This window comes from Myotis daubentonii, chromosome 1 (genome assembly GCF_963259705.1).
Source record: "Myotis daubentonii chromosome 1, mMyoDau2.1, whole genome shotgun sequence".
Taxonomy (NCBI): Eukaryota; Metazoa; Chordata; class Mammalia; order Chiroptera; family Vespertilionidae; genus Myotis; species Myotis daubentonii.
In genome coordinates this window covers 65,759,422-65,783,963 of record NC_081840.1, presented here as the reverse complement: position 1 = coordinate 65,783,963, position 24,542 = coordinate 65,759,422, and the positions used below count along the sequence as shown (strand labels likewise).

The window sequence follows — 24,542 nt, the reverse complement described above, 5'->3', positions numbered from 1 at the left end:
CGGGCCCGAGTTGGCCGGCGGGGCTCCGAGGACAGCGTGCGAGGGAGCGTGAGTTCTGCTGCAGGCGGCTCACAGAACAGTCTGGCTGAACTCCGAGCTGGGGGACGTGTCTGTGGTCGCCCACCCGGCAGCCCTGGGAGACTCGGGGGAGACACAACACTCCCCAGGGAGGTGTCCCTGACAGGCAAGGCCAGCGAGGGGAGGCGCGGCCACTGCCTGAGCCTGAGAGCCAGGGAGGGCGACTCACACTGAACCCCGGCTGTGGCTCTTGGGATGGGGCAACTCCCCTACATCTGAGAGGAGCTTTTGCCCGGGATCCTCTCCCTGTGAGGTCCTCGCTCCCAGCCCAGATCCACTGTCACCAGTGGCTGCGACTGCGGCGCCCCCAGTGCTCCACGGTCCACCCTCCCGTCCTGTCCACTCTCCCTGCCCCTGCAGGTGCTCATCACAGCCCCCAGCCTGTCATCCTGCCTGCACGGCACCTGCTCACAGCCCTGATTTACCTCCCAGGGCACAGCTCTGCTCACACCCAGGAAGACTCCCCATTGCCTGGGCAGAAACAGCTTTCCTGCCCACATCTGGGCTTCAGCTTAGAATTCCCTTCTACTCTCCATTCCCCTATCGGATGCAGTGGTCGGCAAACTGCGGCTCGCAAGCCACACGCGGCAATTTGGCCCCTTGAATGTGGCTCTTCCACAAAATACCGACTTCTGCGCATGGGCCACGAAGTTTCAATCACACTGTACGTGCGCGCCGCACGTGGTATTTTGTGGAAGAGCCACACTCAAGGGGCCAAAGAGCCGCATGTGGCTCGCGAGCTGCAGTTTGCGGACCACGGCCCTATCCTATCTGCCCGTTAAAACCTGCTCCTTCTAGGAAGTACCCCCTCTCACCCCCCCCCCCCAGCTTGCTCCCCCTCCTAGTAAGACCTTGGCCCAGGTAAGACCTTCCCCTGTGTGATGCGACCACGGGGAGCTGCACGATGCTTGCACACAGATCTCAGCAGCGGTCGCTGTAGCTGAGGCTGCGCGTGGGGCTGGGGGACCACGTTCCTCCCCGCTTAGCGCAACTGCAGAAAAGCCCTGCACCCAAGGGCGGCCTCTTTGGCAGCGACTGACCGCGCCCCCTCGGAAATGAGTCCCTGGTGGTTTTGGATCACTTACCTCGAAAGTAAGTGGAATCTCAAGTCAAATGGGTTTAAACAATGTAAAGGGAATGTATCGGCCCACATAAGGGAAGTGTGAGGGAGGAGGACTTTAAGTGAGGTTTGATCCAGCAGCTCAAAGGATGCCCCCACAAGCCTGGGTCCTCTCTGCCCACCCTCCCTCCCCTACCCCAGCAGCTCTGTGCACCATTTCAAGGCCATTTATACTGCTGCACTAACAGGCTTGCTTTTTCACATGGCAGGATTCAGAGAAGAGAGCATTTCTCCTAAGAACTGAAACAGAAGCCTGAGGGGTCTGGCTCTCATAGGCTCCACTGAAACACATCCAGTCCTGAACCAATCTCTGTGAGCAGGGGGATGAAATACTCTGCCTCAGGACCCACCCCGGAAATATCTCACCCAACCCTGACGGCTCAGACTGAGGGTGGGGGAGTGGGACGTGCTCTGCAAAGGAGATTCTAGGTCTAGAACCCCAGAAGGTAGGTGGGTGCCGGTGGGGAGACCCAGGTGTCTGCTCTGGGGTCCACACCTGTGAGGGGTCCCAGCAGCCAGGGCTCCCCCTGGTACCACTGCCCCGTCCTGTGTGCGGGAAGGACTCGCGGCAGGACTGCTCCCTCAAGGGTGCTCAGTGATGCCCATCCGTCCTCGGAAGGGCCCGCCTCCCAGGTCCCCTCTGGTCTTGGCTTACACTCCCAGTTGGAGCGTCAGCTTCCCTGGGGGCTGCGCCCAGACCTGGCCTCGGCCCTCGGCCCCCGTGGCTGAGCTGCTTTCCCTCTAAAGCCCCACTGGGGGAGCCCCCCCTAGAGGGCAAGGAGGTCGGGAGTCACAGGGGGCACCCGCCCCCTCACCCGCCTGGTTTCAGAACAGATGGCAGGGATCCCCACTTTACCGCAGACCTGCAGACGGCTGCGGGCAGCCCCTGGACAACCAGAGCCAGCAGAGCAGCAGAGGAAAGGTGATTTTTTCAGAAGTTTATTGATCAGTAGACGGTGTCTTTTTTTTGTTTGACTTCTAAACAAGGTTACAAAACAAACAGAAGCATTGTGTATTAACTGCATTGGCTAATTGACAGGTAACCTGACACACTCTTAAATCAGGCCCGTTTACCTGAATAAACTCAGTGCTTATCTGTCCCAAGAATGTTCTTGTTAAATGCGCTCCTTATCCTCAAGGCGACTTATCCAGGTGTTGGGTGTCCGGCAAGGCACCGGGGGGTGGACTCCAGTACAAGACATTCCCCGGGGGGTGGAGAGGGGCTCCTGAGGACCCGGAGACACTGGGAGGGACAGTGGTTGGGGCAGGGGGCCAGGCTCTGCCAGGGCGTCTCCTGTGAGCTGGTAAGGAGGGCAGGGGCTGGGGAGAGAGCAGGAGGCATTTGCTGCTCACGCCCTCTGACCCACCTGGACCCTCAGTCCTCTGATAATAGAATAAGAATTCAGCTCTTCAAGGCCCTCCATTTGTGGGAGCAACCAAAGCCCAAGTCCGAAGACACTATTGCTGCACAATGACTGTGTTCCAAACAGAACCCAGTCCAGCCCTGGGGAAGCAAACGCCAACTCACTGAACGGCCCTCCCCACTGAGGAGGGACCCGCCGTGGGCCGTCCAGGTGCTGGGGGAGGAAGGGGAGATGCTGGGCTGGAGCCGGAGGCTGAGGCAGGTGGCCGCCTGCACGTGCGACAGAGCTGGGGAGCCGGGGCAGGTCTCAGTGCGGGTCCGTTACAGATGGTGCAGGAGGGCCTCGTAGCAGGCTCACAACTGGGAAGAGGAGGCTAAAGTCTTCATTCCCCCCAAACACCAGACTGCAGAGGTCTGTTATGTGGTATCACGTGCTGTGTACAATCAGATTTTCTCTTGTGGAACCATGGGGAGCACGAAGATAGTTCTTAGAGCTAGAGTTCACCTACTGCCACCCTCCCAACCACCTGTAAACACTCTGGGGAGGGGAACTTGGAGAATTGGGGTGGCGTGGGACGGCAAGAAGGTCCGTTGAGGTGGACAGGCCCTCCTGTCCCCCTGCCCTGCTGCGTGGGGTTGGGGGTGGGGATAATGGATGTTTTGGACACAATTAAAGGAACTTTGTGCCAATCCTGGGAAGATACGGTTTCTCACTTGGCGGCCATCCCTAATGTTTCCCAGTGTTTTTCTTTCCAGTCAATTCCAATGACTTCATGTGGGAAGAGAAGATATTAAGAAAAAAGGGTCACACGATTTCCCCCCTTTTTTTCCTGAGCAGGGAAAGGATTCAGCTGTCCGATGCTCTCCCCCTGAGGGCATGGGGTAGAGGTCACAATGCCATCCGTTTCCGTCCACACAGAAACCAGAAACCTCAGTCCATTGGCTCCCTAAAACACCTTTCTTACATGTCTCTACATACACAACCTTTGGCCATATCTACATATGTACACATTGACAAGTTCAAAAATACATATTTATGTGACATATATGTGTATATATTTATCTTTATATGTGACAATTCAGTAGAGTTAAAGCAGCGAGATAATTCTGGATGGAAAATCGGCTAACCCTGGCATCTCTGAACCTGTGGACGATTGAACTCTCTCTCTTCCTCTCTCGGTGCTGCCCTTCGGTGGACGCCACTGTGCTACACAGGTGGGCAGTCCCCATGCATTCACAGAACTCTGCTCATAATACAGCAGGAATTGTGACCGTCCCTTTTCTGTGTCTAATTAATTTTAAAGTGCTCAGTAAGAATAAAAACCATGCTATGCATTTATTTCTCTTAAAACAAAATTATTGAGACAGCAAGCTAGGGAGTATGCGGGCTGGCATCTGGATGCATGCTTCTCTAAAGTAAAACATTTCTCTTAAGCCTGCAGTTCTGACCCTGATGTCACAGGTAACATCAGAAAAAACCACAATGTGGCTTTTGGGAGGCTCGGGTGGGGCTGCTCTGATTTCACGCATGTCTGGTGCTGGCAGGGCCCCTGCCATGCGGCCACGCCGTCATTATTTTGCATCTCTCCCCTTTACTGCCTAAGTCATGGTGAAAGGCACTGGGCCGAGCCAGCGCCCACATGGTAGGGAGGGTGTAGGCAAGCATTAACACCTCCACCCAACACAGGGCCCAAGTGCTCGGTCCAGAGGGGCTGACATGGGGGACCTGGGAGAGACCCTCAGGGAGCCGCTAGATATGGGCCTGCCCAAATCCTGCCTCGAGATGGGCATTCATGATACAAGCCACACAGCTTTTTGAAGAAAAGGCTTTATAGGAAAGGTTCCATCCTGTTTCTGTATAAAGGCTTTTATCCTATAAGGAAAAAACCAAAAACCTAGACATAATAAAAATGCCTTTAAAAAATAAAAATGAAAATAGTATCTAAGGCTAGTAGACCGATCTCTTATCCCTGACAGCCGTGCAGGCTGGCTTCTCATCCCTGTGTCCGCAGGTCTGGACTCTGCTCACTGAGACACGATTTGCCGAATTTAAATCCTGCCGTTGAGCAAGGAGCCCTGGGGGCCTGTAACAAGGCTAAGTGACAACTGGGGAGAACCACCTCTTTTCCTCACTGTAGTGTGAGTACGATAAATAGACTTTGCTACAAATTATTGGACAGACCAGTAAGAAAAGCTAATCTTTAGATTCCAACATGACTTGAAATCTTGCTGGGGCTAATCAAACGAATTATTAATTAATTCCTAAGTAATTCCAAGTTCCTAACCAAATACAACTTGGCGGGGAAGGCCCGGGGGTGGGTGCTGGGAGGGCCAGTGAGTGTGATGCTGGGACAGACCATGTTTGTGGCCAGCTGCCTGTTCTGCTCGGGGCTGCAGAAGGCATGGGGCATAGGCAGGCACTACACCCTGCTTTCAAACTGTGGGCACCAATCGCCTTCTCTTTGGTAGACAGTTGAGAGAGAACAGAAACCCTCTCTGCCCTATTCCCTCCTCCCCCCTAAATATATAAGGAAACAAACAAGATCATCTTTGCTCCCACAGGGCAAACAGGTTTATGATGATGAGTGGTCCAGGGAAGCCCCAGCTCACTCCCCAATCTCCTGGGGCTCCAGCAAGCCCAACCCCACACTTAATGTCTCTCCAGGATTCTGAGTACTCTTTGGTCAATTTCCATTTCTTTTCCAGAGTTACAATCTCCTTACCCACCTCCCCCCAGTATTTTAATAAAAACTCAGGGAATTTTAGAGGTGAAAGGACCTCATCTAGTGTCCAATGTCTGCCCTCCCATTCTACAGATGGGGAAACTGAGGCAGAGAGGGCAGTGCCTTTCTCGGGGTCACTCAGTGAGTCAGTGGCAGCAAGGACCTCAGGCCCCAGTCCCAGGAGCCCCACTCCGCACTGCCTGCCTTGTGGGTGGCCCGCCCCTCAGTCGGCCTTCTGAAAGGACTTCCTGTGAGAGGGGGGCACCAGGTGGGGAGGCAGGCTGTTGGGCAGCTCGTAGCCGTCCAGCTTGATCTTGATGAGGTGCTTGGCCAGCGCGAACTCCTCCTCGTCCAGCATGCCGTCACAGTCACAGTCGGCCAGCTTCCAGATCTTGCCCAGGACGCTGTTGGGCAGCTTGGAGGTCACCATCTCCTTCTTGGCGTTGACCCCTGATATCTTGCCATTGATGGGCGACAGGGCATAGAAGAGCTCATCGTAGACGGGCTTGTCTTTGGCCACCACCCACTCCTCCTCGTCGGCGCCCTCCTTGGCGCCCTCCCCGTAGCCCTGGTTGAAGGGGCCCTCGGAGGTGCCATCGAAGGCGCCGCCCTGCACGAGCTGCATGGGCGTGTTCAGCTCCTCCTGGCTGATGAGGCTCATCAGGGATGAGATCTTACTGGTCAGCATGTTGTCCACGGCCTCGATCAGCTTGGGCTTCAGCGAGTGGAATTTGGTGAAGTCGTAGCTCTCAAGCTGTTCCTGCAAAAGGAGAAACCACAGACTCGGTGGCATGCCCTCTCCTCCGGAAGCAAAGAGAGGGGAGCGGAGGGAGGGCAGTTCTCCCGTAAAGCGCACCCCGTGCCCGGGCCTGTTCCGGGGCTCTCTGGTGGGGTCCCCACATCCAAACTCACCAGACACAGGAGTGGCTTTTAGAACAAGAAATAAGATGCATGGGATGCCACACTTAGCTACAGGAGCTCAGCCCTGCGGGCTGCGGTGTGACTGACAGCGCTCCCTCAGGGCCGACGACCTTCCCGCACCCTGCCTTTTCAGCCCTCAGATTCAGCATCTCATCTCTTACCACAGACCTCGGTTGACCTTCACAACAATGCTGGGAGCAAGCAAGGACAGCATAATAGCCGTGTGTTACAGAGAGCACACGGGGCGTCCTGGCGGAGTCAAGACAAGACCCCGTGCCTCCTGCCTTGCCTGGTGCTCCTTGTGCTGTGACATGACGCTGTGGAGAGGGACTTAGTTAAGGACACTATTTTTGGGTCAGCTTTTAAAAATGTAGTTTAGGGTACAAATAAGTAAATGTTGAAACTGGTAAGAGGGAACAGAGTAGGATGGGAAGGGTGAGTATAAATCCTATGCTCGTCAAGTCAGGCAGGTCTCAGCTCCTCCCAGGAGAACTGGCCGTCAGCAGTCGGAGAGGCAGGAGCACAGGCTCCAGGGACACCATGATAATTGCCTGACGGGACAGGAACCAACCATGGTGCCCGGATGGCTGTGCAGAAGCACTCCTCCTACCTTGGCTCTCTTTGGTTACTCATCCATCCATCCATCCATCCATGCATCCATCTGTCCGTCCATCCATCCATCCAACATTTATTGGCCATTTGTTATGTGCCAGGCCGTTTTAGGGCCTGGGATATAAATAGGAAAAGCCAGTCCATACCTTCAGGGGCCAGTGTTGTAATAGAGGAAGGACATTTAAGTATCTCTGTTCCTGTCTAATTGCAAAAAGGGTGGACCTAGCTTATAGTGAAAATGTTATCACAAAGTAGAAGTCATAAAAAAGGGAAAAGCCAAGTAATTAAGAGGGAGAGGTTGGGAATGAACACATCAGACAACTGAGGAGAGAAAAGTGACTGCCCCTCAGCTGCCCCCCACTGAGTCGGGGCGGGGGATGGGGGGAGGATCACATCCCCTCATTGTCCGAGGGAGAAGCCACCTGTTCATTACAAGCTTTCTCTTGTCCTGAACGGTGAGGTGGTTACCCAGGGCCTTGTATGAGGGGCCTCAAAGATCCAGTGAAAAATGTCTTCAACAGCAGTTTTGTCAAGTAAATGCAGGAAATTCCAGGATGGCAGTTTTTATATGGCCTCTCTGTGAAGCAGTTCTGTTGGGACGACTCTAGAGGGCCAGTGTGCCACGTCTGGGAGATGAGGCAGGGAGGCTCAAGGAAAAGAGGTTTCACATACCTTCACACCTGACTGTTTGTGGCAGAAGTAAAGCAGTAGGCCATTAGAAAATATAAAACTTTGAGCTATCACAAATATCATACATTTATTGTAAGTACTAGAGGCCCAGTGCATGAAATTCATGCATGGGGGTAGGGGGTCCCTCAGCCCGGCCTGCACCCTCTCCAATCCAGGACCCCTTGGCGGATGTCCAACTGCCTCTCGCAATCTGGGACCACTGGCTCCTAACCACTTGCCTGCCTGCCTGCCTGATTGCCCCTAACCCAGCCGTGGGCAAACTACGGCCCGCGGGCCGGATCCGGACCATTTAAAATGAATAAAACTAAAAAAAAAAAAAAAACCGTACCCTTTTATGTAATGATGTTTACTTTGAATTTATATTAGTTCACACAAACACTCCATCCATGCTTTTGTTCCGGCCCTCCGGTCCAATTTAAGAACCCATTGTGGCCCTCGAGTCAAAAAGTTTGCCCACCCCTGCCCTAACCCCTCTGCCTGCCTGATCACCCCTAACCACCTCTGCCTGCCTGCCTGATTGCTGCTAATTGCTCCCCTACCTGCCTGATCACCCCTAACTGCTCCCCTGCTGGCCTGATCACCCTTAACCACCTCTGCCTCGCCCCGCATCTGGGACCTAGGATTCCTTCCTCCGGCTGGTCGCAGGCACCTGGGACCCAGGCTTCCCTCCCTCTAGCCAGCTGCAGGCACCCAGGACCTGGGCCAGCTTCACCTGGGCCAGCTGTAGCTGCAGGGGACCATGGACGGGTGGCTTCGCCTGGGCTGCAGGCGCCCGGGACTGCGGGGTGGGCGGCTTGTCCCTCTCCCGGGCTGCAGCCTGGCTGGTCCCCATTCCTCTCTTGCGAGCTCATTTGGGCCTGGCTGGTCCCCATTCCTCTCTCCCCAGTGTTGAGTGTTTGAGCCCTTATGGTGGCATGAGGGCATGATGACTATTTGCATATTAGCTCTTTATTATATAGGATTATAGGGGGTGGGGGGACCGGAAAACAAAAATAAAAAATTTAAATCACTTATGGTCCCATCACCCAGCAATAACCTGCTAATATTTTGGGACATGCATTTCCAGCCATTTTTATAAACACACACACACACTCTTTAACTGAAATAAGACCACACTGTAAAATAACCTGTATTTTAAAGAAATAATGTATTATATTGTTCCATGATATTAATTTTGTACAAACTTTTTTTGTAATTTTCCCAAACTATTTTTTGCACAGACTGCATTCACTGAAATCCGTTTCTTAGTCTGTGTTCAGTTAGTGTTTTGACAGACATTTCCTTAAATGTCAGAAGCTAAAACAAAAAATAAAAGCAAAACTCCAAGACCAGCCAAACCACCAAACAACCAACAAAAGAATCCACCTCCCGCCTCTGCAGAATTGCTTTGTCCTGGGCAGTGCTTCCATACTCAGCCAGGCTGGCTGAACCCCGGAATCAGCCTGACCTATAACCTTAACCTTAATAGCTACAGAATACTGAGTTTTTAGCTGAGCCACTGTCATTCACCTTGTCCCATGTAGTTGGATGTTTAGACTGTTTCCAATGGAGAAGCAAAACTGTGGTCTCTAGGGCAGTGGTTGCCAACCGGTGGTCCGTGGACCACTGGTGGTCCATGAGGTCCGAAAGGTTGGAGACCGCTGCTCTGGGGAATACTGGCAGGGCAGGCATTCTAAGTGGTTCATTTTGAAGCAGAGCCCTTAGCTTTAGACGGTGGAGGGGGCAGAACGGAAAGCTAGAGTCTGACATTATCTCTAGAGAGGCACCTCCAAACACTCTTAGCAACTCTGCAGTTGTAGGTCTCGTTGGGCTGGGCTGACATTATCCTCCCTGACAGTCTGTGGACACCTGTATGGCACCCCAACATCAGCACCAAACGATGCTGCCAACATCTCAGTCAGCCAAGGGCACTGAGACAAGAAAGCTCAGGAGGAGAGCAGGCAGCCTACACAAAAATCCCAGCGCTGCAGCGGCAAACAAGCCCGGATTCCCCGGGTGCACAGACACCTACCCTCTTTCCTCATGAATGAGCCTGAGCCCTGAGCACACACAGAGCCCTGTACCTGGCCAAGCAGACAAAGGAGGGTGGTGTCCGCCCAAACTTTCCACCCTCCTGCAGGGGCCGTGCATCCAGACTGCAAACCTCTGGAAAGCTGGCAAGGGGAAATGGCCATCCTGTGGGGGTGGCAGGAAGCAGCAGCAGCAGCAGCAGGCACACAGGAAACAAACCCCACATGGCCCGCCCCCAGGCCTGACCAGGGAGTGTGGGGTAGAGATTAAACCACTGCCTTCCCTGCTCTAGGGTGGCTCCAGAACAGAAGTCTTTTTAATGGGATGAATGCACCTCAGGGAATTTAAAGATCAACTCATCAACAATCACACCTGTCAAAGCCACCAAGCCCAGGAGAGCCCCTCCCAGACACAATGGTCAGTGCCCAGCCCCGTCTCCATTCGCAGTCCCTGGCCCCTTCACTCCCAACCTTCACCAGAAGCCGTTTTCGAATCCAGAGATCTGAGCAGATGGGATGGCTCTGCTGCCCTCTGCTGTTGAAATGCTGCCAACTCCTCAGCTGTGGGGCCCAATTCTCAGAGGACCACTGAGGCAGCAGTGAAGGTGGTCTCGCCAGTGTTCTCCTTGTTTGGCAGTATGGACACATCAGTGTGGTAAATCAGGTTCCTTCCCAAAGGGAAGGGTGGACACAGGCAGCTCACCAGCAGGTCACAGTTACCTCCCAGCAGCAGGCAAAAGCCTTCAAAATGCACTTGGCTCCTTATGGCTAAGAGTCAACCAGACCAGCTTGGTTTATGAGAGCACAGGGAGAACAGAGACTCAGAGCTGGCATCGGGAGCTCTGAGTGACCCTGAGATGTGCAAAGATCTTAATAAAGTCATTGCCAAGCTTAAGCCCTGTCCTGGATGAGGTTAAGGTGAGGTCGAGTGCCTGAGCTGTAGAGGATGTCAGACCTCGAGACTCAGGGATGACAGAGGCCCTGGCCCACACTGTGAACCCTGCTCCCCCCGCCCCCCCAAGCTTCTAGCCTGAAGCACACCTTACAGGCTCCGGGCCTGCCTTGTTTCCTGGGGAGTCCCTGAAGGGACTGGGGTGGTGTGATCAGGGCCCAGCTAGCTTCCCAAGGAGGAAGCCTGTTCCCGCTCCCAGGGGGCTGCTCTGGGAACTGCGGGTCTGTAAGCCCTGAGAGAATCAGTCAGGGCTGGGCCAGGGTCTGAGAAAGTCACCAGCCGAGAGCCTGCTGTGATTCACATGTGAGGAAAACAGAGGCGATGTAGCAACCCTGCCAAGCACAGTGACCGGAGGGACCACACAGGATGTTTGCTCACCAATTCCCAGCTGGGCATGTCACAGTGCATGGGCACCCTCTGCGCCTATCGATTCCTTATAGAAGGTTAATTTGTGCCTTAAGTGAGCCCCGTTTATTGTTTTGTGCATCTGGGATAACATGCCCTTAAGAATGTCAATAACTGTCTTTTCAGACCTCTTGGAGGAGGCATAACCATCTGCACCAGGAAATGCCTTATTGTTATCTTGTTGCCTCGGACCATCTCTATTTACTGTAAATGTGAAATGATAAGCATCCTGTACCTACCACTGTAAAAGAAGTATGTATCTATTTTACTTTTTATCCAATCCTAGAGATTTCCCTGCTTTGCCTTCTGCTACCTCCCTAACTTACCAGCAATGGATTGTATGTAACCTTCCTTACATTTTCTCCTTTATTTCGAAATGTATAAAAAGAACTGCAAAACTGCCATTTTTGAAGCATTTGCTCAATCCTTTGAGATTTTGCTTCTGGCTGGCCTTCAGTTTTTTCCCCCTGAAATAAATGCTTATATAATTTTCTATAGGCTTGGATATAAGCATACACTAACTTAATGATGAACTCACTCAACACATATTCATTGAGCACCTGCTACATGCCAGTTGCTGGCGATATGGAGGTGAACAGGACATGGGTCACTGGCCTCATGGAGTTGTAGCCAATGAACACAACATCACTTGTAACAAGGAGCATATGTCCCCAGAATAAGCTTTGCTGCCAAAAGTTTCACTGCCAACCATAGTCACAGTGGTAGATACCATAATCCATAACGTATACCCCATAGGGACAGAGATATTTGCCATTTGTTCATTTTTGTTTGTTGATTTATTCTGGGGCCTAGAAAAGTGCCTGGTCACAGTAGGCTTAATATTCCTTGAGTGAATGGACGAATGAACACAGGTGAATGGGGCACCTGTCAGGTGGGACTCCTTGATCCCAGTCCTAGGGCCCTCAGGTGTCCATTGAAGGTGCTAAGGCACCTGTATGGGGCCTGACCCCCAGGGTCCTCAGAGAAAGTTTGGGCCCTTCCTAAACTGTCCATCTAACTGGGCTGTGTCTGCTCCAGAGACCTGACGTGAGGGGGCATATGGCTTCCTTGTTTCTTCCCCAGGGACTGCCCTTCTGCCCCAGCTCTGACCTGGCAGGCTCAGGCTAAAGTAGTCACAGTTTGCTCCCTATGTTAAGGGAGGTCACTGGGGGATGGGTGGTAGGCCTGGGTAGGGGGGCTTGCAGCAGCCCCCGGTGGCTCAGTGGTGCCTGAGATCTGGGGAGCAGCATTTTCTTGTGAGTGGGCATTGTGGTAGCCTCACTAGGCTAATGAGCCGCAGAAGCCCCAATGGGCTATAGTGTGCACAGTTTTCAGTGCAGTCAAGAAGCCAATTTCCCTTCAAAAATTTCTGAAGGATGCCAAGAATCAGTTGTCCTTCAGCTGGTCATGGGGTGCAGCGCATAAACCAAGGGTGTGCAAGAGGAATCTGCTCAGGAAGTTGCTCCGAGAGGCCCCTAAAATTAGCCATCTTGTGACCAGAAAAAAAGCAATTCGTCTTCTGAGTACAGGAATAATTATTTCATTTATGGAAGAACGCAGATATTTCTGTATTGATTCTGAAGTCACCTAAGTCCCATCTGACCAGATCTTGTATTGCAGATACTCTCCCCTGAGCCCTGCCATGGCAACAGGGAGTGTAACCTGCCCCTCTCCCATGTGCACTGTATACTGCACCCCCACTCGGCGTTCTTTCTCTGTGCCTCGGGGCGCAGCCAGCAGGAAGGTATCCTCTGTCTGGCCTATGCAGTATTCTTTGAAAGTTTGAGCCGAAATTGGAAAGCCAGGGGACTTTATAGATTTCCAGCTTCCAGTGTTCCCCCAGGGCAGCGACCACTGGGCGGGACAGGGCCTTCCTGCTGGCGTGGGGTTCGAATCTCCCATCTCCCGCACTGTGGGCCCCCACAAGTCCTCATCTCACTTGTAGATTTGATTTCTTCCTTGTAGAGACACACTTCTAGGAACCTACACCTCCATCAAATGTGAAAAAATAAGAGGTAGTCAGAGAGGGTGACATGGTTTCCTTTTGCCTGGCCTGCCTCGCCTGCTCACGTTACTGGCTAGCGGCTGCAGCCATCTCAACTTGTACTGCTTGCCTTCCAAAGGACTGTGGCCTCCAGGGTGGCCAGGTCCCTCACTGGACCGGAAGATGGGCAGCCTGGCTCAATGAGGACCATCTTCCTGTCCAGTGCAAGGGCCTGTCTGCCTGGCTTGGAAGGATGATGTGGTCAGCATTGATATGTTCACCTAACACCACTGTGCACCGTGGGAACACTGGTTGGGCCAAGATGGCTGAATGCAGCATCCAGTCGGGCTCATCTGGGGCTGCCCACATACAACTCAGGGAGACCCTGAAATCTGGCCAAAGGCTGCCCAACACGGACATTTAACAAAATCCTCGGTGAGCATGTCTCGCTGTGTCCAGAGATGTCCAGCATGTCCACAGAGCCCCACGCCTCTGATGCCTCCTGAGCCTGCAGCAATGACACTGCCTGAACACGTAATCCCACAGCGCAGGGCAGTGCCGGACAGCGCTGGCTGGAGGGGCAGCCTGGGTGACCTCCAAGGTCATTCCCAGCTCTGATTCCCTTACAGTCCTGGGATTCCAAAAAACAGGTGTCATCTCAATGTCAAAACAACATTGAACAGAGCCTGAGAGGGTGGCTCAGATAATTTTTTCATGTGAACTTAACTTCCTGGACTGTGTCCCCTTTTGTTTAAATGTTTCAGGAGGCAGGCAACTCCTGCCTTATTCACAGCAGCCTGTTATCATGGATCACCACAAGGAAGGTGAATTCATTGCATTCTTCTCCATCCTAAACCATGAACCATGTGTATCCTGTGACCAGCCGGACAAGATGGCAGTGCCTCTGCCCCCCGCCCCCCCCGCCCCCCCCCCCCCCCCCCGGCCCATGACGCTGTAACGGGCGCCCAGTACCTGCATTGCCTTGACCTCCGGGAAGTCCCCTGCAGAAATCTGGTATTCTCGCTGCAGCTGAATGTAGATTTCTGGCAACCTGTCGATAAGCTCTCTTTTCTTGTTTTCCTTTCCAAAAACACTCGGCATCTCCTTTTTCAGGTGGCTGATGATGTAGGCATGTACCTGAAAGGGTACATGTCAGTGAGGACGTGCCATTCAGAAGTGCACCAGGACAAACAAGAGGGCATCTTATATGCATCACAACACACAGCAGGCACCCATGCAGAGCCATGGTCCTCGGGACCAGAGGAGGGCAAAGACAGGGAGATTACAGCCTGGTTCTGGATGTGTAGAATGTGAGGTATATGAGGTATATAGGGGAGCTGTCTCAGGGTGAGTGGAAGGGAGAGCTGACCTGGACGATGGGTTTTAGAGTGGGACTTGAGGTGGTAGCAGAGCCACGGGAGTGGATGAGACCACTCGGGGAAAACGAGCAGAGAAAACCCCACTGTTAAGGGTCAGGAGAGGAAAGAGGTGAAAAAAGATCTTGGGATGTGGAATGTGGCAGATAAGGACTGTGGGAGGACAGATTCAGGGAAGAGGTGACATCTGAGTTGGGCCTTGATAAACAGGTAGGATGTGTGGGCAAGGGGAGGGATGTGGCAGTCTGGGGGAGGGAAGAGCATGGATGGAGGTGTGGAGGCAACATGCTGGGCCATTTTTGGGGCAGTGCCGAGTATGAAGATGCAGCGCAGGCTTAGAGGTGGGGAAGGTGGGCTGCATTTAGACTCTGCCTGGGGAACTAGGAGCTGATGGAGGATTTAGAAGGACTGCTGTCCTAGTGCTGTGCTAATGATGGCTCTGGGAGAGCAGGGAGACAGGAATAATGCCGAGAGCTCCCTGCTTTCCAGGGCTGATGATGCCTGGCTGCGTATGGGTGGGGGTGAGGTGGGCTTGCACAGATTTCTCTTGGAACCCTGTCCTAAAAAGCAGCCCTGACAAAGGGCAACTGACATGGGGAAATTCTATAGCCATAGTTCAGTTGTGCCTCTGATTGGTTGTTCCATGGGGAGTGAGCGGGATGGGTGGGGCCTGGGTGAGAAAGATCTTAGTTCTGGTGATTAACCAGAAGACCTAAAGAGAGTTTGAGATACTAAGGCTTCCGGTCAAGATGGAGGCGTAGGTAAATGTAGCACTCTCATCCTCCCTCAGCTATATCAAAATTATAACTAAACAAAAGAACATCCATCATTCAGAACTGCCTGAAATCTGGCTGAATGGAAGTCCTACAATTAGAGAATTAAAGAAGAGGCCACCCTGGCCAGTTTGGCTCAGTGGATAAAGCGTAGGCCTGTGGACTGAAAGGTCCCAGGTTTGATACCGGTCAAGGGCATCTACCTTGGTTGCAGGCACATCCCCAGTAGGAGGTGTGCAGGAGGCAGCTGGTCGATGTTTCTCTCTCATCGATGTTTCTAACTCTCTATCCCTCTCCCTTCCTCTCTGTAAAAAAATCAATAAAATATATTTAAAAGAAGCAGCAGCCATATTGAGACTGATAGGAAGGGTGGAGATGTGGAATGGGCTGATCCAAGACCCATAATTAACCTGTTTTTAATCCGGAGAAGTATCTTGGCTGTGGAGGTCTACATGAGGAACAAGGGGTCCCAGCTCCACATCAAACACCTCAGCTCAGAGTTCCAGTGCAGGGAAGAGAAGTCCCCATAACTTGAGGCTGTAAAAACTAGTGGGGATTGTGACTGAGTGATATGGAGTATGTGGGAGTCCCAGGCAGTTCCTCTTAAAGGGCCCATGCACAGACTTATTTGGACTAATTCCCTTTGAGCTCCAGTGCAGCTTGAAAGGATCCAGGAGCATACAGGAGGAACTAAATTGTGTGGCATCAGAGCAAGAACTCAGAGGCAGATTTTCCCAGATGAAAGTGTTTGGACTTCCCTCAAGCCAGAAAGCCGACTGGCAGGTGCCATATCTGAGTTTCCATTAACCTGGCTCACACTGTTTGCCTGGCCCTGGTGACTCCCTGACACCCTATTCTACCCAATTTGCAGCCCCACCCAAGTTGTTGGCAGTGGTCTTTCTATATGAATAACCTGTCCTAGCTCAGGCTTCAGACTTTTCTAAAATCTCTGAAACAAGCAGCAGCTGGCCTCAGTGTGCCCCATACCTCTCAATAAGAGGCCCCAGGCCTGGAACTAGCAGAAGCCTGCCTTGGTTCACAACTTGGCCTCTCCTGGACATCTCCAAGCCCAATACAAGTAGCAACCATCTGCAGGTCTCTCTATAGCTTGTGGCCCCAGGCAAGATACAGGCAGTGGCTGACTTTGCACCTCCTGTGAGGCCCCAGAGCCAGTGCATCCTGTGGTCAGCTTCAGACAACGCCAGATTACAACCCTATCACATCCATAAATGACATATTCAAGGGGAAGACTCTGAGAGCACCAAAGCCCCACTGAAGCAAGTCCTGCTCTATGGAGGTGTCTCCTGCACAGCAGCTCTTCTGCTATAGTTTCAGCTGGTCTGCACAGCCAATTGGCCTGGTGGGGTCAATCCTGCTCAGTATGCCAACAATAAGCAAAGCTCAACTACAATAGGACAGGGCACACAGACCACAGAGGGCTGCACTTAGAATGCCCAGCTCCAGTTACTGGGGAGACTGAGCCACTGGGACCTACAGGACACCTACTACACAAGGCCACTCTATCAATTCCAGGAGACATAGCAGCTCTAACCAATGCACAGAAACAAACACAGGGAAGCAGCCAAAACGGGGAGACAAAGAAACAGGTTGCAAATGAAAGAACAGAAGAAATATCCAGAAAAAAAAAACTAAATAAAATGGGAGCAAGCAAACTACCAGATACAGAACACTGGTTATAAGGATGCTCAAGGAACTTAATGAGATCTTCAAGGTACTTAGTGACAACTTCAAGGAACTTATAGAGAACATCAACGGCATGAAAAAGGACCAGTCAGAAATGAAGGATACATTAACTGAAATGAAGAATAATTTACAGGGAAGCAACAATAGAGTAGAGGATGCCAAGAATCAAATCAGTGATTTGGAATATGAGGAAGCAAAAAACACCCAATCAGCACAGCAAAAAGAAAAAAGAATCCAAGAATATGAAGATAGTGTAAGGAGCCTCTGGGACAATTTCAAGTATACCAACATTTGTATCACAGGGGTACCAGCAGGAAAAGAGAGGGAGCAAGAAATTGAAAACCTATTTGAAAAAGTAATGACAGAAAGCTTCCCTTACCTGGTGAAAGAAATAGACTTACAAGTCTAGGAAGTGCAGAGTCCCAAACAAGAGGAACCCAAAAGGCCCACACCAAGATACATCATAATTAAAATGCCAAAGGTAAAAATCTAAGAGAGAATCTTAAAAGCATCAAGAGAAAAGCAGTTAGTTACCTACAAGTTGCCCATACAACTGTCAGCTGATTTTTCAACAGAAACTTTGCAGGCCAGAAGGAAGTGGCAAGAAATATTCAAAGTGATGAAAAGCAAGGACCTAAAACCAAGATTACTCTACCCAGCAAAGCTATCATTTAGAATTGAAGGTCATATAAAGAGTTTCACAGACAAGAAAAAGCTAAAGGAGTTCATCACCACCAAACCAGTATTACATGAAATGTTAAAGTGTCTTCTTTAAAAAAAGAAGAAAAAAAAGAATAATAAAATGGCAATAAATACATATCTATCAACAATTGAATCTAAAAATCAAAATAAACAAAGAATCTAATGAACAAAATCACCTGATCAATAAAATAGATCCAGAGGTATGGAAACATGGAACAGACTGGAGAATTTCAGAGGGAAGGGGAGAGGGGAGGGCAAGAAGAGATTAATCAAAGAACTTATATGCATATATGCATAACCCACGGGCACAGACAATAGGGTGGTGAAGGTCTGGGGTGGGGCATATCTGGGTAACGGGGACATCTGTAATACCCTCAATAATAAAGGAGAAAAAAATAGTTTCACTAGGGCCAGTGCCCAAGAGCACCAGGAAACGAAACTGAAGCTGAGTAAATGGCTGATCTTCACAGAAATGTGTGCCCAGTGAGCAGTGAGATGAGGATTCCCATAACCTTCCTGAGAACAGTGTAGACCCCGAGATCTCCACAGGTCAATTCTGCACAGGACCAGCTGCCTGGGCCCAGGCTGGACAGCAGAAGCTTGGTCTGAGAGAGGGACCCCCAATACACGAGGGGGAGCCCAGAAACTCTGACCACACGGGGGTTGCAGGCATGACTAGTACCTGGGAGGTGAATCCTGCTTGGCTGGGGCACCACCTTCCTTAACTTTGGCACTTTTCCACTGAGTTCCAACTTCAGGACATTAAGAAATGTTCTTTAGAAAAGTTCTCTTTGTGTATCTAGAATTCTACAGAGTAATTTAGAAGTCAAGAAAATAACTAAAATAAGAAAGGATGAAAAACAGAGCGGTGATTACAAAACAAAAAATGACTATGTAGCTATGGAAAATCCTATTAAAGAAAACAGACTTCTTCTGTAATCTTGTGGAAGAATGGAAATTAAATAAAGTAAGTAGATACGTCCCATGGTTCAACGGAGGGCCTCTGTGCATGGACACACACTGGGCACAGCCAAAACCACTCAGCTAAGACCCAAACACTAAAATAACTGCACAGTGAAAACGCTGGCATGCTCAAACCAGACAATGCCAACTTCTCCATCCCTATGAAGGCCATTTTTACATAAGCACCCATTGTGCTGTCTGGCTACTGCTACAACTATAGGTTGGGAGAGATGAGTCTAAACTTTCTGCCACTAGTAAACTTGTTTATTTAGTTATTTTTCAAATTAACACTACTTATAATATTTACACAATTCTTTGAGATAGAGAAACCCAAAGTTTGGAATCTTTAATTTAGAACGATGGGCTTTAACTGCATTCCTGAGGGTATGATGAGTAAGTGGTAAGACTAGTAATTTCCTTGTCTTGGGTAGTGATGCCTGACTCGGTTTGGATGGAGCAGGGGAGGGCCCTGTGTAGCCCTGAAGGACTTGGAGGGCTCTCTAAGACCCTCTCACCATCTACTATTGAGGTACCTCAGAGCTTCCAGGCCCCTGCTCAGGGAAGGCTGACTCCCCACCCAGCCCCTGGCCCTCTAGGGTTGGCACTCTGTTCCTTAGCACTTCCTGGTACCCAGGGGCCTGCTCTACCTGGGCTGAACCGTGGGTGATGTGCACCTATCACCCAATGCCTGGCACCTGCTCCCTGAGCTCAGCCCTCATGCTGTTCAATGGCTGATGACTGAGGCTGCTGAATAATGGGCCACCTTCAGACACCAGGCCTCAGGGTTCTGAGATAACTGGGGCAGTTTCTGTGCCAGTCCTCAACTCCCTCCTCCTCCCACCTGCCTGGTGCTACCTGAGTCATGACCCTCAGGTGGCCGACTCATGCTGCAGGATACTCTCAGCCACAACCTCCACTTCCAGGAAGTTCCACTGGCCTGTTTTCTGGAAATTTCCTATTGTGCTATCTCTGAATGACCACCGCTCCCCCCCTTGCCCCCCTGCCCCTTCCTGGGTATCCTGAGACAATAACCAGGGTCAGATTCCATGAATGGGCCCCATCTCTAAGGAGCTTATCAAGTTATGAGGTAAATTATAATCCTTAGAATCATGGAGTATTAAATCTGGAAGGGACCTCCTATATGGAAGTGAACACCTGGTTCCAGGAAATTCATATGACTTTACTCAAGGTCACCCAGCTAGTTAGGGGATGGAGAGTTGACACCACCATTCAACTGCCTCATTCTTATAGAATTCTTATAGAATTGCTTTCTATGAGTATGAATTAAAAAAGTTACTGAAGCTGTTGAAGATCTGGAATTCAAAATGAATTGGGTCCTATAGAACAACAGTGTGGGAAACTTTGAGGTTTGGCTTCTGATTATTCCTAACTCATTTGGAAGGTCATTTACTCTTCCCTTCGACACACAAGAAACAGATATGACACACAACACTATGGACACAATGTGGGTAAAGACTGCAATCTACTGGCAGGATGGCACCCTGTACATTTCTAAGGCCTCTTGGTAAACAGAGGGCACAGCTGGGATGGCTGAAAGCCCTAGTCAACATCAATAAAAGCCCTTATGTGTCAAAGGTGTGTCTCCAAATAAATGGCAGATGGAGGGCCAGACCAGGTGGTGGTCCCCATGGAAGGAGTTGGAAACAGTCTGACACCTTTTGTTCTTCATAATGAGAGAAAACTCACTAAGAAGAAGATATATGGGAATGGGAAGGGGGCAGAGGGAGGGGAGAGGGAGGCAGGGCAGACCAAGCACTGGAAGGGGGGTCAGGCCCTGCCACCACTGCCGCTCCCTGAGCAGCTCCAGGAGAGATGGCTAATCCCCAGCCTCCGTTTGCTCATTTGCAATTTGGAAATTACAACCCTTACCTCACAAGGGAGGGTTGTTATTAAGACTTGAAGGTACTCTGTCCATTAGAAAGAGGAGTAAAAGTTACTTGTTATTGATTAATGGTCAAAGTCCAACAGCTGGAGGTAGCAATGCCAGAGAAGTCTCGTGGCTATTTAGTTCTTATTGAATAATCAATAAACTCTCCATATTTAAATAGTAAGATGGTGAATTCGGGCCCCAAGTGCCTTATTCCCAAGTGAAGGACACTGAACCCTGGGGACTTTGGAACAGTCTTAGCTTGTCCAAGTCACCCATTTATTTCATTGTATAAAACTGGAAAAGCCCAAATGGCACTTTTTCTCTGGGCTAATAACTCAATGAGCAGAAAGATGTCCTCCCTTAAAATGAACATGAATTGATAGTTCACAAAGAGACTCTGCCGCAACCTCGTTAATTGTGCCCAGTGGCAAGTGTTCATATGCACCCAAGACTGAGAAGCATGTACTCAGACTGATACTGGATACATCCACCTGGGCTGGAAGGACAACCCCCAGCAGCGAGACTGGAAGCGTCCAGTGCTCATGGTCAGTAGGAATGGAAGTGCTCATGGAATTTGGATACCGGAAGCAGTTTGAGGGAAGTTAGTCTGGAAAAACATGATTCTACACTGTGCAACCTCATCTGCAAGCTTGACACGACCTGGTGGAGACCTGCGCCTTTGTAGGCCCAGCTGGAACCTTGCAAAGAGCCCTTAACATCAGGGGATCAGCACATTTTTAAAGGGGCTTATGATGATATAAGAAATTCTGTTCACAAATACCCAAAGATGAACCCCTGGGGTCATCAAGTGTGAGACTGCAAGAGGCAGAGAAAAGCAGCTGACAGGTTCCCATTTGAGCAGGAGGTTGGCTGTTCTGTTGAAATCAAAGCTGGCACTGATGGTCATATGATTCTTAACAGCTTAAAGGGGACTTGAGGGGACCACCCAGCCATTTGAGGTCAACCTTCAAAAAGACAGGCTTCCCTATACGGGTTCAAGCACTGACACATACCTCCACAGCAGCTTGGGGCTGACAACTGAGCTATTTTTAAAAGCCCCAATGGCGGACCATCATCACCTACTATGGAATGACTCATACACCTTAACCTGGGTCCCTTTGGTGAGTTCAAAATGTCTAACTTCTCCACAAAAGGAACTGACAGACGAACCAGAAAGCTGGGCTCTGCACATTGCACGTGACCAAGAAGAGAACATGCTTTGAAGATGAAACTAAATTCTGCAGAACTATAGTGAACCCCGAAAATCACTGGCCTCTCCTTTTCCTTCTCATTTTTAGTTGTTCCTTCCTCAAATGTTGACTCATTGTTTTGTTGAGCAAAGATCTCCAAGTGGGCAGGAACCTTTCCTATTCTGGGGCAATGTGTTATAAAGGGTGAGGTCTGCTCGTGAACTGGCCTCGATTTTTACTTTTGTGCATTTACCCCATAAAACACTATCACCTCAGGTTTGTAAGAGCCTCATTTTTTAACGTGGCTATTTGAATCATAGCTGAATACAACTCAATTATATTTTCTAAATGCTTTCTGGGTCTTTCCTCAAGTAGCTTATTTTAAAGAATCATGAGACAAACCTCAACTGCATCTTAGATTGTGGACACTCTCCAGAGAATGATGTCTACTGATATCATGACATGTGCGATCTCTGAGGCTAACCAAAACCCACTCCAAAGGTTTCCTGTTATGTGAAACAGAGCTGTGAAAAAAATACATAAATAGAAAAAGCCAGGAAATCATTAAGTTTCAGAGTTCTTTGGTCAGAGTGCCATGTTTCATAGTATTCAAATGCCATCTTCGTGACACCTCGAGTTTGATCTCCACAGAACTGGCAGGACAGTAACACACTTGTTTATTTTTGGATGCTCATGAATTCTGCCTCATTATGGTGTTCTATAAATAGACACATTCCATACCCTAACTCAGATCTGACACCTCCGAGGTGACATCTGAATACCCTTTGCAGGCTTTCAAAATGTCAGCTCGATAACCTCTGAACTTTTGTAGGTTTCTGTGGGTGGAGAATTTTATAGAATAAACAATGGCAGATCAACGCAGAAAGCAAGGACACTTATTGAGGAGCAATGAATGCCGTCCACGCTGGATTTCAGGTGAACACTTTGCAGGCCAAGGAGGAGGACTGACTGGGGTTGGAATCTGTATTTTGCAACTTACAGGCTACGAAGCCTTGGGCAAGTGGCTTCACCTCTCTGAGCTTTAGCTCCCTTTAGCAGGAGAAATGAAGATAGTGCCTAACTGTGCAGTTACTGATTGGATCAGACGAAACAACACATTCAATGCAGACCGCCATGCTTCCGAAACACGGCAGGCCCTCTGCCAGGGCTGACTTGCAAAAGGAAGACTAGATAAAGAGAAATAAAGATGAATGTACCAAAATCTAAGAGTATTTTTAAGAAACATAAATACAGCAAAAAGAAAAACTCAGGCGACTCCGTGTCCATTTAAGCAACAAGTTCACAAATGGCCATACAACTGCAGATGGTGTAAAGAGGATGGCACCGCAGGCCGCCGGGCCGAGCTCTCCCTCTTACCCTCCCGGGACTGTTTCCCGGCCCCTGCACAGCTTGGCGCTGCCCCCGGAGCACACTGGCACTGAGAAGCTCGGGCTGGATCAGCTGTACTTTAAACATGTTTCTTTATAAGAAGGAACAAGCCAGCACTATTCTCAGGAAGAAAAAAGGTAGACATGCTTTTTTCCTAGAAGTAAACTCAGCAAGTTGACTGCTCCCTGCTCCCATCTACACCGGCCTTCGTTATTCCTGGTGTCTGTCCATTGCAGTATTTTGTGTCTCTCTCGACCCAGGCCACACTGGTCCATGCAGAGGGCGGCAAATGCTCAAAGGTGGCAAAAGGTCCCACGGGCTTGGCACTTCCCAGCGAGCTCTTGGCTCTTTATTTCTTTTTTAAAATATTTTTATTGATTTCAGAGAGAAAAGGGGAGAGGGAGAGAGAGATATATAAACATTGATGAGAGAGAAACATCGACCGGCTGCCTACAGGGGATTGAACCTTGACCAGGAATTGAACTGACAGCCTCCTGGTGCCCAGGATGATGCCCAACCAACTGAGCCACACCGGCTGGGCTCAGCTTTTTATTTCTTTATATGACCGAATACAGCTGCATCTTGAGTCACTAGGCTCTCAATAATGACAGGTAAATTAAATATCCCATGTGCATTTAAAAGTATTTCGAAAAAAAAATATTGAAATCTGCAAAGACTATGACATGATTTACCAGCCTTGATTAGAAAATAATGTTGGGTATCATGTACCCTGACGGTTAAGTCCAGCTGTTTCCACTGGAGAAGAGAAATACCGCATGCCAACAGGTCACTAACACCTGTGACGTGCTCTTCTTCGCTCCGTTTTACAGATTAGAAAACAGTTTGGAGAGGTTAAGCCATTTGCCCAAGGTTAGAGAGCTAGGAGCTAGAATTCAAACAGGGCACCAATCTCAAGGGTCTCTTCTAACCTCTGACAAGTTCATTCCCTAAGTCTCCTGGGATGGGGCACCCCCCTTTCTCTCAGAGAGCGGGAAGAGTCCCCTGCCTGAGGCTGGTGCGGGGACTGTGCTGCTTACCTTGGCCAGCCTCGCTCGCTTGATGAGGTCGTTGAGCTTGCGCACCGCTGCCTTCTGGGGGAGGCTCTGGATATCTCTGAAGAGGTCCTGGGCCTCGGCCTCGAAGAGCCGGCGGTTGTCAGTGTTCTGCAGGGGCTGCGCCCAGAAGGAGCCGATGTAGACGCGCAGCACCTCGGGCGTGTTGATGACTTTGCCCAGGGACCACATGAGGGCCCCGTAGACACGCATCAGCTGCTGCGTGTCCACTTGGTCGGCCTTGTTCAGCACCACGCGGATCTTGTCATCCTGGCCCCGGAAGGCCTTGATGGCCTCGGAGAACTCGTCCGAGATGTCCAGTTTGTGAGCGTCAAAGAGCAAGATGATCCTGTCGACCCGCTCAGCGAACCACTGCAGGACCTGGCAGAAGTCGTACCCTAGGTGGAGAGAGGAGCACGTCAGTACAGCCACTGCTGCGTGTGGGAGACACATGTAACGAGAGTCTGTGAATCACTGGTTCTCCAGCAGTGCCAGGGAGAGGAGGCAGTGGAGGCCTGGACCTGAAAATCACTTCAAATAGGGCCCCTGGATTGAGTGCATCGCATTAATGTTGGTGCTCCCAGGAGCCCTTCTGTGGGAAGAAGTAGGGATTAGAAAGGGGCTCACAGTCACATTGGGCATTCC

At 50.4% G+C, this 24,542-nt stretch overlaps 1 protein-coding gene across 2 annotated transcripts in view; it reads right to left on the bottom strand.

Annotated features, from left to right (window-relative positions):
- Positions 1-2,121: 2,121 nt before the first annotated feature.
- Positions 2,122-24,542, bottom strand: part of EHD4 (EH domain containing 4) — an 87,500-nt gene continuing 65,079 nt past the window's right edge. The window contains exons 4-7 of one of the 2 annotated variants that reach the window (XR_009453854.1): positions 23,883-24,295; positions 13,830-13,994; positions 3,765-6,044; positions 2,122-3,734 (exon numbers count right to left, since the gene is read on the bottom strand). Coding sequence is in view for 1 of the 2 variants with exons in the window: in XM_059704551.1 (XP_059560534.1) it covers positions 5,508-6,044; positions 13,830-13,994; positions 23,883-24,295 (1,115 nt within the window). In the remaining variant the exon portion in view is untranslated. Of the gene's footprint in view, positions 6,045-13,829; positions 13,995-23,882; positions 24,296-24,542 lie in introns of both variants that reach the window. The other variant, XM_059704551.1, reaches the window with a different exon arrangement.